The 16,162-nt window shown below is 42.8% G+C and overlaps 1 protein-coding gene across 1 annotated transcript in view; it reads left to right on the top strand.

Annotated features, from left to right (window-relative positions):
- The first annotated feature begins 3,170 nt into the window (after positions 1 to 3,170).
- ATP2C2 (ATPase secretory pathway Ca2+ transporting 2) overlaps positions 3,171 to 16,162 on the top strand; it is a 32,320-nt gene continuing 19,328 nt past the window's right edge. Inside the window, exons 1-9 of the mRNA XM_034426540.3 lie at positions 3,171 to 3,444; positions 9,975 to 10,085; positions 11,213 to 11,329; positions 11,920 to 12,009; positions 12,343 to 12,378; positions 12,474 to 12,535; positions 12,944 to 13,052; positions 13,555 to 13,704; positions 15,169 to 15,237. Coding sequence (XP_034282431.2) covers positions 3,340 to 3,444; positions 9,975 to 10,085; positions 11,213 to 11,329; positions 11,920 to 12,009; positions 12,343 to 12,378; positions 12,474 to 12,535; positions 12,944 to 13,052; positions 13,555 to 13,704; positions 15,169 to 15,237 — 849 coding nt within the window. The 5' untranslated portion in view covers positions 3,171 to 3,339. The remainder of the gene's footprint in view (positions 3,445 to 9,974; positions 10,086 to 11,212; positions 11,330 to 11,919; positions 12,010 to 12,342; positions 12,379 to 12,473; positions 12,536 to 12,943; positions 13,053 to 13,554; positions 13,705 to 15,168; positions 15,238 to 16,162) is intronic.

Genomic DNA, 16,162 nt, shown 5'->3' with positions numbered 1-16,162 from the left:
AAAGTTGTCAAGGTTAGAGACCCCTGGATTAGAAGATCTCCAAGCTTTGCTGGCTGAGGAACTCTGGGAGTTGAAGTCCACAAGTCTTAAAGTGTCAAGGTTGGAGACCCCTGTTCTAGTCCAACCCTCTGCCCAAGCAGAAGACCTTCCACATAAATGGTTGTCTAATCTCTTCTTGAAACCCTCCAGTGATGGAGCATCCACAACTTCTGGCAAACTATTCCACTGTCAAGAAATTTCTCCTTAGTTCTAAATTGCTCCTCTCCTTGATTAGTTTCCATCCATTACTTCTTGTCCTGCCCTCAGGTGTTTTGGAGAATAGGTTGACCCCCTCTTCTCTGTGATTGCCCCTCAAATATTGGGAAGACTGCTATCATGTCACCCCTAGTCCTTCTCTTTGTTAGACTAGACATACCTAGCAGTGGTGGGTTTCAAAATTTTTTACTACTGGTTCTGTGGGTGTGGCTTGGTGGGCGTGGCATGGCTTGGTGGGCGTGGCTTGTGGACATGGCAGGGGAAGGTTACTGCAAAATCCCCATTTCCTCCCAATCAGCTGGGACGTGGGAGGAAGAGAATAGATGGGGGCAGGGCCAATCAGAGGTGGTATTTACCAGTTCTCCGAACTACTCAAAATTTTTGCTACCGGTACTCCAGAACTGGTCAGAACATGCTGAAACCCACCTCTGATATCTAGCTCTCTCAACCATTCATTGTATGATTTAGCCTCCAGATCCCTTATCATCTTTGTTGCTCTTCTCTGTAGAGTTTTTAGGGTCTCAGCATCTCTTTCTTATCCAAAAAGCCCCTTCCCAATTCTATCAGCCACGTGAAATGTTATGCAATAGGATCAGGTGGCAAATCAGGCCCAAAATGGACAACGCACTTTGCACATGGAAAAAAATCTCCAGGATCCATTTGCAAATTTCAAATTCCAGATACTTTGAATGTAAAAAAAAAAAAAACCCATTTAAAAAAAAAAAACCCTAGATAACCTTCCATAAAGCAGCTATTTTATTCCACCTCTGGACAAGAATTCCTCAACCGTGCAATTTTCACACACGGATCTACGGACTGTGACACAAGAATGTTCTTTTCAACTTGGAGGGAAGCGGCGTCAGGTTTTCGCTCTTTGAATTGAGGAAACCAATCAACCCCAGATAATTTATTTTAGGAGGGTTGAAAAAAAAAAAAAGAGCACGGTTGGTTTGATCATTGTGTAAAACTCCCGACGACACAGCCTTTCCATGGGGTAACTATGACCTCTAGTTGTTCTGCCGAATGTTAGCTGTGTTCTCCTCTGTAAATACACATTGCTCGTGCAAACAGAGGAAATTCCTCTGCAAAGACCAAAGGAAAGCAGAGTCCTTGAACTTTTTCCAAAAGGTTAGGTCAGCGTAGACTGGATGTTTTTTGGAAGGTCTTTTTGTACAGCAGTGCCTCTCAAATGTGGCCGCTTTAACTCATGTGAACTTCAGCTCCCAGAATTCCCCAGCCAACATTGTTGGAAACGCTATGAACATTCATTTAATATTTGTTAAAATAATAATAATAGTAATTTGCAACTGAAATATGAACAGAAGGGGATGTCAACAGCGTCAGCCCTTTTAGAGGGGCAGAAACATAGGTCTTCATTCTAAAATGCGTGCAATTTTACATGGGTTTTTTTTTACAAAGGGGTAGAATGTAGTTTTCTTCCACAAGTGACTCCCACCGTTTCATTACAACCTTAGGGTCACCCTCTTTTTAGGTAAATGCCAGAAAATTGAGCTCCTACCCAAACTCAGTAACAGTAAAGTAACACAACAGAGTTGGAAGGGATCTTGGAGGTCATCTAATCCAACCCCCTGCTCACATAGGAGACCTGTACTAGGGATTCGAACCACCGAACTGCCGACCTTTCTGATCAACAAGTTCAGTGTCTTAGCTACTGAACCACCTAGCTGGGCTCACCAAACCAGTCTCACCTAGCCAAACTCACCAAACTCCAAGGTCATGAGAAGTTTTGAAGAGGTGCTTCGTCTTGGGAAGGCTTCAAGGACATTGGGCAAATGGATGCATCGTCATCTCCACCCTTAAAAAGCAATGTCTTGTTCTACCGGCTTCCTTTTGGGGGTTCTTCAGTCCAAAAGATTCTTCTGGATGCACCCCAGCAGATCATTGGGAGGGATAAACAGTCTTAGAAAGATGGATACCAACGCCTTGAAGCCAAGAGTGGACACCTCAAGGCAGGGGTGGGGTATCGGGGAACCATGTCAGCTTACAATAGCAAAAACATGAGGAGTCTGGTGGAATCCTTTCCACAGCTCGGGGAAGTTTCTACTTTCCATGAAGTTTGTTAATTTTTTAAAAAATGCTGCCAGACTTCTCTGTAGAGATTCTCAGTCCTCGGGATCATGGTTATCCCAAAGGCCGCCCTGAATCTCCGGAGAAAGGCGGCATATAAATTGAACTAACTAAATAAATAAATAAAGGTGCTTTTTCAGGAGGCAACTGGATTTTCTTTGCTTTTCTTCTTTGAAGACGTTTTGCTTCTCATCCAGGAAGCTTCTTCAGCTCTGACAGGATGTGGATGAGAAGCAAAACGTCTTTAAAAGAAAAAAAAAAAAGTCCTGTTGCCTCCTCAAAAAGCACCTTTGGGACTACCAGACTTCTCTTTTTTTTTTTTTAATGCCATAAAGCAGTAAACGAGAAGTACAACAGCAACTTCACAAACTCACAAAGGCTGAATCACTCACTTAATCTGGATGCCGGTTTGTCTCATTTCTGGATTGATTCAATCCCAAGACACAAAATAACCTACATTGGGCTTACTCGACACGAGACCCCTTTATACAGACAAAACACATATGGAAATGCACCAACCACAAGTTCTGTGCTTGCAACTCCTGCAGCACAGTTGAACAGTTGCAGAAATTGGCTAGAATTACGGTGATGCAAGAGTAGGAATTCAGCCCAAATTGTGACCTAGGGCAGCAGATAGGACTTTAATCCTCTGGTAAACATACAACGCCGAGTTTCCCAGGACTTGGAGGAAGGCTGAGCCTCCGCAGACGAGACCTGCTCAGGTAGGTCAGCTGTTCTGAGCAAGAACCTGGCCCCTCCCAGACATCTGTTGCGAGTGAGTGGCAGGCAGGGCATTTGCTGCGTGTCGGTATCAGGTAAACGCCCCCGGATCACCTTTCCGTGCACCTCCTGAGCTAAGGAGGGAATGTGAGCGTTTCAACCAGGGGGAAAAAAACATATAAGGTAATTCGCAGAAGCAGCAGCTGCAGCTGTGGCAGCTTCTTCTTGAGCTGCGTGCCCTCCTGACCTGTGCCTGCTCCCCTCCTGCCCACCAAGATGGGAGCCAAGCACTGCTTTGCCAAGTTCTTCAAGGATGGGTCCTCCTTCCTCCATCTGGGTCGGAAATACCAGTCCCTGGGCAGCAAGGAGACAGGAGAGCAGGTCAGGAGGTTTGCTATGGAGGGATCGTTGGGTTGGAACTGACCATCTGACTTCTCCTCTGGGTCACTTTGGTTAATCTCCAGGGAGAAATTGTAGAGCAGTGTTTCTCAACCTTGGAAGCTTGAAGATGGGTGGACTTCAACTCCCAGAAACCCCCAGCCAGCGCTGCTGGCTGGGGGATTCTGGGAGTTGAAATCCACCCATCTTCAAGCTACCAAGGTTGAGAAACACTGCTGTAGAGGTTCTCCATCATCCAAGTCACGGCTGTCCCAAAGGTGCTTTTTATTTTTTTTCCAGGAGGCAACTGGACTTTCCTGTTTCTTTTCTTTGAAGGCGTTCCGCTTCTCATTCAAGAAACTTCTTTAAGCTCTGATAGGATAGTGGGGAATGGAAGGATTTATATGAAAAAGGGGGGGGAACATACAAGAAAGTCCAGTTGTCTCCTGAAGAAGCACCTTTGGGACTCCGGGGAGAGAGAGGGAAATGTGGGTCTTGCAAAGAGGGAGAAGAGCTGGTGGAGTCGCTCAGACCTGCGTGTGAGTTTGTCACTGGCTGCAAGTCTTAATAGGGACACAAAAGTGTTATTGTTCGGCTGAACCACCTACCGTATTCGGCTGGTGACTTCTCAAGTGACTCTCCCTGTTATCGCCCCCATTCAAAGTCTCTTAAAAGTAATTTTTAATCGTTCTCATGGCATTTTGCACAGTCCTTGTTAGACTTTGGGATTGATTCTCTTGGAGCGTCCGTTTAACATCATGGGAAGGAACGTCCTGGGAACGAATGAGTGGTGGAAGAATGGGAAAGGGGGAGGATCGACGTAGGCAGAGGAGGACAGAATGAACGTTCAACATGAGTCTCAACTCAAAGGGTTGACCTTCTGCTCTTCACTACTCTTAAACTTCCTCGCCTCTTCAGTTGTTGGGTTCATGCAGCTCTCTAAGCCCACATCCTGGTGTAACAGAACATAGTGGCTGGGTTGACACCAACATTAGCCCTAAAACCAATGGTAGTTTGGTTTCCCATTACACATTCACCTGGTAACCTACTCATCTCCCGTTGTCCCAGTTCACTATCCTGTGAGAATCCAAGAAGAACCGTTTCACATACCCAACTGAGAATTCTTCAGCACCCCAGAGCTAACTTGCCAAATGAGGGAACTTAAACTGCCTGTGTATTTTTTCTCTCCAAATTTTCCTTTCCCCAGTTTGTTCTGTTCTTATAAGATTTATGTGCACAGCCTCTGCATGAAACTATGCTAATAAAACTCAGGGCAAACATTTCTGTTATGGGAAGGGAGAAAAAAAAAACCCTCTTAAAAGTGCTTAATCTTTCATCGCACCTGATTGCTATCCTGATAAAATAGCTAGAACGGATACTTTTAGCATCATGTGCTATTTCAAAAGCCATTAAAGAGGCAGGAAAGTTTCAAGCTGGTTATATGTTTATTTAGATATTCAATACCTAAGGAATGAAATTTGGCAGGTTTTGGGGTTGTTTTTTTTTTTTTTAAAGCGATCTGAGAAATAAATGGAGCCTCTTTTCCTTCCCCTTCGGGGGGCCTGAAATAGCCAGCAGGAAACCAGTAATAAGATGCAATAAAATCAGAGAATAAAGGAAACTGTTGCAGATTAAATCTGGGCCCTTTTAAGAAACTGTTCACCTCACTCTTCCCTGCACTAAATATCTCCTAGAAACTAAGCAATGGAGAGGCAAACAAAGTTTTATTGAAAAATGGGTCCAGAAAGTAATCAAAACTGCTCCTGGAAAATTTAATAAGCCTCTTTTTTTAGAGCAAGGAGTTTAATGCATCTCTTTAGCTGGAATGCTGGTTTTTCTCAGCAAAGATCTACCTCTGTTTAGAATGGAGGTTAATTGCTGGTAATTAATCAGGAAAGGAAACCCTTCTTTTTTTTCTTTCTTATTTTTGCCAGAAAACAGAAGATAAGTTTGCTCAAAAACAATACAAGTAGTCCTTGATTTACGGCCAAGAATAGAGCCCAAAATTTCTCTTGCTAAGCGAGACATTTGTTAAGCAAGTTTTGCCCCATTTTATGACCTTGCTGGCCACAGTTGTTGTTAAGGCAATCCCTGCAATTCTTCAGTTAGTAACGTAGTTGTTAAGTGAATCTGGCTTCCCCGTTGACTTTGCTTGTCAGAAGGTTTCAAAAGGGGATGACGTGATCCAGGGGCTGTTGCAACCGTCATAAATACGAGTCAGTTGCCGAATGTCTGAAATTTTGAACATATAACCATGGGAATGCTGCAACAGTTATTAAGTGTGTAAAACAGTCGTAAGTCACTTTTTTTCAGTTGTAACTTTGAAAGGTCACTAAATGAACTGTTGTAAGTCAAGGACTACCTGTATTCAAATCCTAGCGCTTACAATGTCAACTGGCGGCCCCCAGGGGGAGAGCCTTCTCTGTGGGGGCACCTACTATCTGGAACGAGCTCCCCCCGGAGATACGGAGGATCCCGGATCTCCGTACCTTCCGCCGCGCGCTCAAGACCTTTTTATTTCATCAAGCTGGCCTGACCTAAGTTTTTCCCCTTTTTAAATGGAAATTTTAAATTTGGTTTTAAATTATTGGGGTTTTAAATTTGTTCAGCCAAATTATTTAATTCGTTTTATTCTATTTTAAATTTTGTATTTATATGTTTTATTCTATGGCCGAAGGACTCCCTGAGTCCTTCGGGAGTAGGGCGGTATACATATTCAATAAAATAAATAAATAAATAAATAAATAATATTTCTATGCCGCCCACTCTCCGAGGACTCTGGGTGGCTTACACCAAAGACAGTATACTAAATAGTATATTGCCCTCAACAATCCCACCTCGGAAGGATGGAAGGCTGAGTCAACCTTGAGCCAGTGAGATTTGATCCGCTGATCTACTGAACTAGCAGTCAGCTGAAGTAGTTGCAGTACTGCACCCTAACCACTGCCCCACCTCGGCTATATCCATCTTCTTGGCCGCGCTATAGAAATTTATTTATTTATTTATTATTCGAATTTCTATACCGCCCTTCTCCTTTCGGACTCAGGGCGGTGAACAGCCAAAATAAAAACATTTATACATAAATACGATTAAAAATAGATTTAAAATAATTAAATTTGGCCCATAGTTTAAAATTTATCAATTTAAAATGGTTTGCTAATGTCTTGTTCCGCAGAGGGGTTGTAAAAATAGCCAGATGGCAGAAGCTCTTTATCTTGGCTATTATTTTTTTTTTAACCACACCCTGTGCACCGCACCTCATTCCTCTGGATTGATTGAGTGATTGGATTTATCCACTCATTCGTTCGTTTTAGCAAACGTTTGCTCCCATCCAAGGAACTAGCTTCTAGGCCCCAAAGAAGTCAATCACGACCCAAAAAATAAGAGATGAAACCTCCTGGCCTGGACCATCCTGTGGTTGTAGCACTCATTCAGAACTTGTGAAAAACCTGAGTTGGGTTTTATCCAGGGGTGAAACGCTACCAGTTCGCTCCAGTTCGGGCAAACTGGTAATGATAAAAACTACCGGTTCTGGCAAACCAGTAGTAAAAAAAAAGCTACCGGTTCAGTTGAACTGGTAATTTAAGAAAGCTACGATCCGACGATCACCTGTGCCGCGCAGTTTAGCTTTGCTAGAAAGTAGGATTTCTTGCTTTCTAGCGAAGCTAAACTGCGCACCACAGCTGATCACCCCCTCACTGTTCTACTTACCTTCCCAAGCCTCCTTTTGGCACATACTGCACGCACGCATGCCCGAACCAGTAGCTTTTTAAGCACCCCTGGTTTTAACTTGTATCCCAAATGTTGTCCAGTTCAGGATCATTTGTCTCCCCCATCTGAATGGCTCTTTTAGTCCTATGAAGTCCTATGAAGTCCTATGAAGTTGCTAACCCATAGCAGACGCTGGTTTGAAAATGTATAGGTATTTGCAATAATAAATGTTGGGTGTGCCCAACTATAATATGATCTTTTCCATACTGCTTTTTCTATTTCCTTTTTTAGAATATTTACACTGCCTTCCTGGAAAGATCTCCATTTCTTGATCTTTTTTATATATACTCAGGCAACAAATATTGTAAGGTTAGCACGCCAGATGAGAGCAGAGTTTAATTTTTTTTATTAAAAAAAAATTGTATCAAGGACACAGGTTTTACCCATCCATCCATCTATCCATCCCCCAAATTTCACGTCAGTTGTTCCCGAAGCAGAACAAAACTAAAAACTAAATAATAATAATAATAATAATGAAGAAAGGCACCCAGGAAAAAAAAGATTTTAAAAAGTGCCATTTCCCTAACTAACTGGAAGGAAGTTGTACCTGGTTTCCCCATCTGGCTTCTAAAATCACATTGCTCAAATGTTTACAAGATTTCCATCACACCCATGAAGCCTATAAATCTGGTTTATTTGAACCGAGAAAAGCTGTAAAACACCCTGAGTGAAGAATGTGCAACCTTGGCCACTTTAAGAGTTGTGGACTTCAGAATTCCATATTGGCTGAGGAATTCTGAGAGCTGATGTCCCCATGTCTTAAAAGGGGCCAAAACTGGACCAAAAGCCTTTGATTCTGATGTCTATATAAATATGTATCAAATCTAATCCTTGCAAGTCTGACTCGTAGAAAAGCATGTTTAACATTCCCCACTCCTGTTCGGTGTCCATGTTGGCTTGATTAAACTAATAATTCTGTTTCCTCCAAAAAAACCAAACAAAAAAACCCCATCTGGTGAGAGATGACCTGCCTATTTTATTTATTTAGCTTGCCAAGGGCAAAGTTTGTCAGAAGGAAATCTTGGCACCACAAACCAAATGCAAACACAAAAGTCTTCCCTTTAGATTTCCTGATACGTTGCAGCCCTGGGCCTATTCTGGATGCTTCTGTTAATAAAAAAAATCATTTATCTGCTTCTCAGAAATTTAAGGGCAGTGTTTACTTTAATTCCTAAACTTGAAGTCACAATGAACTTAATCAAAAGAGCAAAGGAGAGAAGGCGGAAAAAAAAGAAGACCTTAGAAACCAAAGCAAACAATCAATCAGAGTGCTCATTTTCACAACTCAGGACTTATGAAACTCCTGGCTAGGGATATTAATTACCATGAACAAAGAAATGCCACATGTTCAAAAACTACCTAATTTAGAGCCCACTGGAGCATATTTCTCAACCTTGGCTGCTTTATGATGATGGACTTCATCTCCCAGAATTCCCCACTAGCATGCTCTAAGATGTGTGGACTTCAACTCCCCAAAATCCCCAGCCAGCATGCTTTGAGATGTATGGATTTCAACTTCCTGAAGAATTCTGGGAGTTGAAGTCCATGGTTTTTAAAGCATGCTGGCTGGGGAATTCTGGGAGTTGAAGTCCATCCATTTTAAGGTTACCCCGGTTGAGAAACACTGCTCAAAGGGAACCATGGAAGGAAACCTTAAGTGCATCCACAATCAATCCATAGCCCCATGAATTTCTACACCGTTTTTTGTGGCCTCCAGAAATCCTTTCCCAAGGAAACTGGGATGCACAATTTCAAAAAACGGAAGTGTGTTTTTTTGCTGTCTTAAACGCTGACTGAGTTGGCATAGGGCACTTCACGAGGGCTGTTACCAACCTGCCAGCTCCATTCCCAAAACACTTGGTTAGGATCGGAATGGATGGGTGCCTTGGGTGAATGCAGATCCTTTCAGTGCATGGTTCAATCTGGGAAAGTGTGTTCATGCACTAATCTGGTTAAATGCATTGTACTGCTCCTGCACTGGACCATAGGGGGAAAAATGAACAGTAGACAGTTTCCTCCTGATCAGCTGGGACTCAGGAGGCAGAGAATAGGTGGGGGCAGCGGCAGTCAGAGGAGGTGTTTACCGGTTCTCTAAACTACTCAAAATTTCCACTACTGGTTCTCCAGAACTGATCAGAAGCTGCTGAACCCCACCTCTGGAACATGGACATGAACGAAGGAAATGAATACAAATAAATGGGGGCAGTAGGACAGGGATGGTAGGCATGCTGATATGCTTATGCAGGCCCCCTTTACGGACCTCTTAGGAAGGGGGTGAGGTCCACAGTAGACAGTTTGAGGTTGAAGCTGTGAAGGTTTGTAACAACTGAGTCAGGTAGAGTATTCCAGGCATTGACCACTCTGTTGCTGAAGTTGTATTTTCTGCAATCGAGTTTGGAGCAGTTTACCTTGTTATCAATTGTTTGCCCGTGTGCTATTGCAGTTTACCTGTCCTTGGCAGGTAAAGCTGAGTGTAAATCTGCAATGGGCAAATTAACCAAACAGGTCAGAAGTCCCATAATTCTGCTGAACTGAGTTTGAAAGGCCCCACTCCTGATCAAGAGGGGGAAACAATAACGCCTTCATCTTTGTCAAAGTTCATTTGACGTTTGCTAGTAGTGACAAAGAATTGGCATTTGTGTGTGAAAGTGGGAACTTGGCCCTCTCTCTACCCCAAGCAGGGATTTATGACAAGGATCAAGGAGAGTCTTAATTGTTACCCACTGACTAATGTTCCTCAATTTATCGTTTGCATGATGCAGTCAGAAGATGAATCTGAACTGAAGACACTTCATCAAGAGAAGGAAATTGAGGCCATTCCACCCAAAACAGCTTGCCAATGTCAAGTAGAAGAGCTGGCCAAAACCTTGCAGGTAAGTGTCATCGAATTCTTAAAGGGAGGACTTTAGTATTATCCCTATGGAAGGATAACCGTCCATGGCTTAAAAAGATCTGTTCAGAATAAGGTAAATATTGTCTATTTGAAGAGCTTTTTATAAAGTGAAGGAATGTTTGCTAACCTGCTTAAAACCTTTGAGCTGAAGAATGTCAGCCAAGAGGACTGATAGATACAGTAATTCGTTGTTGTTTTTTCCCCCGGCCACAATATTTTCTCTGCATAAGAAGACAATCTCTTTGCAAAGATTCAAGCCAGTGCAAGTTCTTTGTGAATAAGGAAGTTTATAGCAATAAACACAGATTGTGATCTTTTCCCACTAATGATCGCTAGCCACAACATTAAAAGTTTGTCCAAGAACTTGAGAAGTCAACATTTTGATTCACCGCCTCTTTCCTTTTTATCACGGTGGAAAACGAAAAGCAGTTTTAATTAACGGCACTCTTTTCTTTTGAATTGACGAGGCAAATGGCAAATGTGAAAAATGAAACGTGACATTTCAAATCTCATTGCACACATAAACACACATACAAACACAAAATCGAGTCAGCTTGCAAACTGGTCAAGTGTTTTATCTAGGCTATCTCAGTTCAAGTGTTGGAATGAAGATGCACACATTGGCCCCAACCAGAATTATGTTAGGAGACTAACAGATCGGGTCTCCACTTAATTATTTCTCCTGCCTTTAATGAGGTGGAAGGAGAAGACCTCTTCCCTAGGATGTTATGTGCTTTGCAGCTCTGATCATCCAGGTTCCTACTTCCTGGAAGACGTTACTTGAAGAGCAAAGGTTCCCCATCTTGAAAAGTTCTTCTAGAAGATCAGTGTTTCTCAACCTTGTCACTGTTAAGATGGACTTCATCTTCAACTCCCAGAATTGGACTTCAACTCCCAGAATTCCCCAGCCAGCCAAGGTTGAGCAAACTCTTCTAGGTGTTAATGATGGTGGAGCCAAGCACTAGGAAATCCAAATGTCAAAAAAAGGGGTAACTGTCTGATCAAAGTCCATTTGTTTATTGACAGAGATGTCTAGCTCCATTGCGCCAAGCCAGTTTTGACCCAAAGTCTTGACCCTACTCCTTTGCTCATTGGTGTCTCTTCCAGGTTGACTTAGACAGAGGACTTTCAGAATTCTCAGTGCTGCACCGCAGAGTCAAGCATGGTTGGAATGAACTTGTGGCAGATAATACTGAACCAGTGTGGAAGAAATACCTTGACCAGGTAGCACATTTTAGCAGCAGGAAAAGGTGTGATTTGTGGTGTAGACACAATATTCTTTCTATGGTTGAGACGGGATTGTAGTGATGGACAGTAAGTTGAAGATATAGAGAGAAAAGTGTACTTTCAATGTGTCCAGAAGCTCAAGAGAAATCTGTGGTTAAGGTGGCTGGAGAACTTCTGCAGTTGGTGCAGAGATCTGGATCTATTGCAATGAATTCTGGGTGTGAACTGTAGCAACATTTACGGTAATTTTATTATTGATTAGTTGATGAGGGACCATCAAGACTTTGTTGACTCCTGGTAACCAGATAGATATATCTTCTCTGTGATGTCCTATCCCTAAACTGGTCCTTCAGCTCTTACAATGATGCACCCATAACCCCTTGAACTGAATCCCTCTACCTTTCTGGTGGTTGTCCTCTTCTCCTCTTTCCTTCTACCATTCCCAGCATTACAACATTCTCCAGAGAGATGCGTCTTCATACAACACATCTAAATTAGGATAATCTGAGCCTAAGTCTCACAATAAACTGTTAAACAAAGAAAACAAGAATGCCCTTCATCAACATCAACTCTTTCTTCCATTGTAGTTTAAGAACCCTCTGATCCTTTTGCTACTGGCTTCTGCCGTGGTTAGTCTGATTACTAAAGAATACGAAGATGCCGTGAGTATTACAATGGTACGTGGCTTCTCTCTCCAATGGAACCGTGACCTCTGCAGCCCTTGGCTTCAGCATAATCAGAAGGGAACACTGCCAAAGGACAAGAAGAAAAATCTAAGGATTTTTAATTAAATCTCTCCACCTTTTGTTTCTGTCAGATGGGTTGTACGAATGACTTCCACACACACATGTGTGTGTGTGGGGAGAGAATTGAGAATGTTTGCACCCTTAAAAAAAACTGCAGTTAGTTATTATATCCAGATAGTTGAGATGGGATTTGCCAGGAACTGTTTTCTGGCATTAAAAATGTATCTGGTTTATCTACCAATTTCATATTTTCTTCCCCAATAGGCTGTTGTTATTGTTGTCACAGTAGCGTTTGTTCAGGTACGATAATTTTCCACCTTGGATTATTATTACTATTAGTGGGAGTAGCAGCAGCCATCAGTGAAGTCACATCAGTTGTGCTTCTTTTCCTGCAGGAGTATCGCTCTGAAAAATCGCTGGAAGAACTGAGCAAGTTAGTTCCACCAGAATGCAACTGGTAAGCAGGATCCTTGGAAGATATCTCATTCCTTGTGGTGGGAGTATGTACAGCCTCTCCTTCTCTTCCTTTCTGCTTTGGAAGTCTTCTGGCCACAATCTTTGCAGCCAAAATTCAGACAACGTCTGAATTCTGCTCAAGGAACTCTTAGCATCAGAGCTTCTTGTACTCAGCTGGCCAGTTGCTTCAACCTCTTGACTATGGGTCATCTTCTCTGCTTGATGAATGTGAATAATGGTGAAAAACTCCTATTTCCTTATCATTAGTATTGGTGATTTATCTATCTGATCTCTCTCTGTGTGTCTGTGTATATCCTTCCTTCTTTCCTTCCTATCTTCATCCACAACCCATTCACAAATGTGCTTTGCCATGTGTAACACCTTCTTCTTTGTCTCTCTGTAAATCCAGCCTGAGAGAAGGAAAAATGCAACACTTTCTCGCTCGAGAACTTGTGCCGGGAGACGTTGTCTGCCTTTCCATCGGAGATCGCATCCCTGCAGACATAAGACTCACAGAGGTAATGCTTGAGGGACACACAAGGTTCCTGAATATCCCCTAGGCATGTGATCACATGAGACAATCTGGAGTGAAGTTCAATAGATAGGCCCATGTTGCTGGTCCTTACAATTCCAAACCACTAAGAGTAGGTGAATTGAGGAAGTCCATGCAAACCTCTTAGTTCTGTGTGTCTGAAAAGTGTTTTCAGAGTCCCGACTTCAAGATTTTTCTGTGGCTGGAGATGTAGCACATCATGGCTCAAGGAGAAGAAGCCCAATTGTAGATTCCTTGGGTGCAACTCATTTCACAACCAGTTTGCTTGTTGTTCACAACCAGTTGGCCATGGAAATTCTGGCCCCAAATGTGGCCGTAATTTGAAGATCACCTGTATGCAAGCTCATTTATTTATTTATCTAATTCCTGTAGTCACCCATCTCATGATTCTCCTAGTTTAGGTGAAAGAGCAGCGTGGACTCAAATGAAGCAGTGATCAAATGCACTCATCCTGATTTTCTTTGAAGGTGATAGATCTCCTGGTGGATGAGTCCAGCTTGACTGGTGAAGTGGAACCTTGTAGTAAGAACGATGGCATCTTATCCACTTCGGGAGACATAATGACTCTCACCAACGTGGTCTTCATGGGAACTCTTGTGAGATATGGCAAGGCTAAAGTGAGTGGCTTTCCATCTGTCACATAACAAAGAGAGTTGGCGTGTGCTTGAAGTTCAGTGTGTGCTAGGAGCTGTTTGAAGATTTTCAGTGTTGACATCAATCCTAGCCTCATCATTCCATCTAGCTTTTGAGAGGTGGGAGTGATGACGTCCGTTTGGAGGCTCTGAATCTGAATCAGTTCTTCATATCTTGAGCCAAGAGAGCTGTAAAACAAGTTGAGCTTTCTTTCATTGCAATCATTCTTCTCTAACATAGTTAGGCTCCCTCTTGCTGTTGGGAATGTTGATCTTTCACCTGTCTCTGACTTCTGAGATGTTTGCTGCTCTGAAAGGTGTTTCTGGACACTTTAGACAAAGGGTAGCTCCAGCTTTTCCAGGTCCTGAGAAAACCCTGCAAAATAGTTGTCTGTTGAGGATGCTACATGGTTTCATCCTCTGGGCTTGGTCCCTTCCTTTCTGATCCATCTTTCTATCAACTGTAGGACCTACACATGATGAAAAGATGGGCTTTCTTCCTTCTCATAATGAACCCTGACTAAATCAGCCAGAACTAAATCTATAGAACTAGAAGAGATTGACTTCACTAGCAATGGACCACTCTGTGGTCCAAAATCGACATTTTTCATTCGATGTTGAGCTGGTGGATAGCTCTCCCAAGTGGGAACCATGGAGTTGCATGGTGGCAGCTTCTGAAATATAAAATCAGCTTCTGTCTATCTACAAGAGCCAATGTATCCCCTTGAGCATGAAGAAATATAAGAATATTATCTATTAAGAAAAAACTCCTTTTTGAGCAGCGATATGTCTCCATATTCTTGGTTCCTCCACTTCTGAATCTAGATTTCTTCCCTGAACTTCCATCCCAGCTCCTCCTGGACTTTTGGATTCTGGCCTGCTTCTCAAGAAAAATTTCCCTTAAGATGTAAATGCCGTGTTTGCACAACACTGAATCATAAACTACCCACCCATATTTAAGTTAGCTTGTAGTACAAAGCTTGCTCACACAATTAGGTTATGGTTCAGCATGTTGTGTGAATTCAGCATATTGGGTGTATTGAATAACCTTTATTCACAAAACAAAATGCATAACCATGTTTTCATTGTTCCTACTATGTGAAAAATATGCCACAGTTAATATGAAGGGGAAAACACTAGCTTGGAGAAAGAAGACTATTTAATTTTGAAACAGTAAAAGTGAAAGGCTCCTTTCCCAGTTCAGTAGTCCTAATCTAAAGCTTTTAGCACAATAGAAAGACCTTAAAATTGCATTTATAGTTGTTGCAGAACTTACATAGTTGTCCCCCAAATATTTTAGAAGTATGCAAGGGGCTGGGGAGAGTAGGCTGTAAGAAATTCCCTACATTGTTTCAGAAAAGTGTCTGCAACTTTGGACTGTGAATTTTAGAATGTAAGCAAAAAGTCAGCTTTGGATATACCATTTTCTAACCTCTTTTTATTCTGTAGGGGATTGTTATTGGAACTGGTGAAAACTCACAGTTTGGGGAAGTCTTCAAAATGATGCAAGAGGAAGAGGTAAGACAGGGGTGGGCTTCAAAAATTTTAGCAAGGGGTTCTCTGCCCGGTTGCTGGGTGGGCGTGGCCATGGTGGGCGTGGCCTAGTAGGTCTCCTGCACCATGGCAGGGGGAGGCATTTTAGCCCTCCCCAGGCTCCGGAGGCTTTCCTTGAGCCTCCGGGAGAGTGAAAACAGCTTCCCCAAGCTCCGGAGGCCCTTTGGAGGCTGGAAACGGGCCCAAACTTCCAGTAGGCCCATTTTTCGCCCACCCTGAGCCTCCATGCATGCCTTGCACTTACCTGCATCCAAAACGGGCTCCGTGGGGATTCCTGGGAGGGGAGGGGTGGGCGGGGCCAGCCAGGAGTGGGATTTGGGGGTTCTCCGAACTGCACAGAATCTTAGCTAGAGGTCTACTATAGTACAGCCGCAACCTAGTAGAGCTTGCAAAGATTCAGGGTTGAGTGGAGCATCTATTGATCAGGATCTGGCCATGACAGTATATCATTCGATTTCTGTGGGATCTAGAATTCCAGGTACAATTTAAGATGTTTGTCCTTGATGGCCATACAGGTCAGGTCTACTGTTACTATACAGTTATAAGAACAGAGTCTTGCAACTCTGAATGTGCTTCCTGAGCATTGATGATGTTACCGAGTTGGGTAAACAAACATCTACAAGGAAACAACCAAACTCAGAGAGCACCAAGGATCCCACAATTCAACCATGAGCTATAAATATTCTCTTCCATTGATACCATCATCTCCTTTATCTTTATGTAAACTAAGGAGGGGCATTCTCAAATTGCCCCAATTTAAACCCTTCTTATCTGATCTTTGCCTTGGTGGCAGCTCTTCCTCCTGTTCTTTATGATATTCCCTCTACACTGAGCCAGGGAGGACTTTAGAGATGACACGTAACACTTTGAGTCACACTTGGTAGCTGAC

This window comes from Pantherophis guttatus, chromosome 11 (assembly GCF_059756535.1).
Source record: "Pantherophis guttatus breed Tessera chromosome 11, ASM5975653v1, whole genome shotgun sequence".
Classification (NCBI taxonomy): Eukaryota; Metazoa; Chordata; class Lepidosauria; order Squamata; family Colubridae; genus Pantherophis; species Pantherophis guttatus.
The sequence above is the reverse complement of the archived record's forward strand: the minus strand, read 5'-3'. Positions and strand labels throughout refer to the sequence as shown.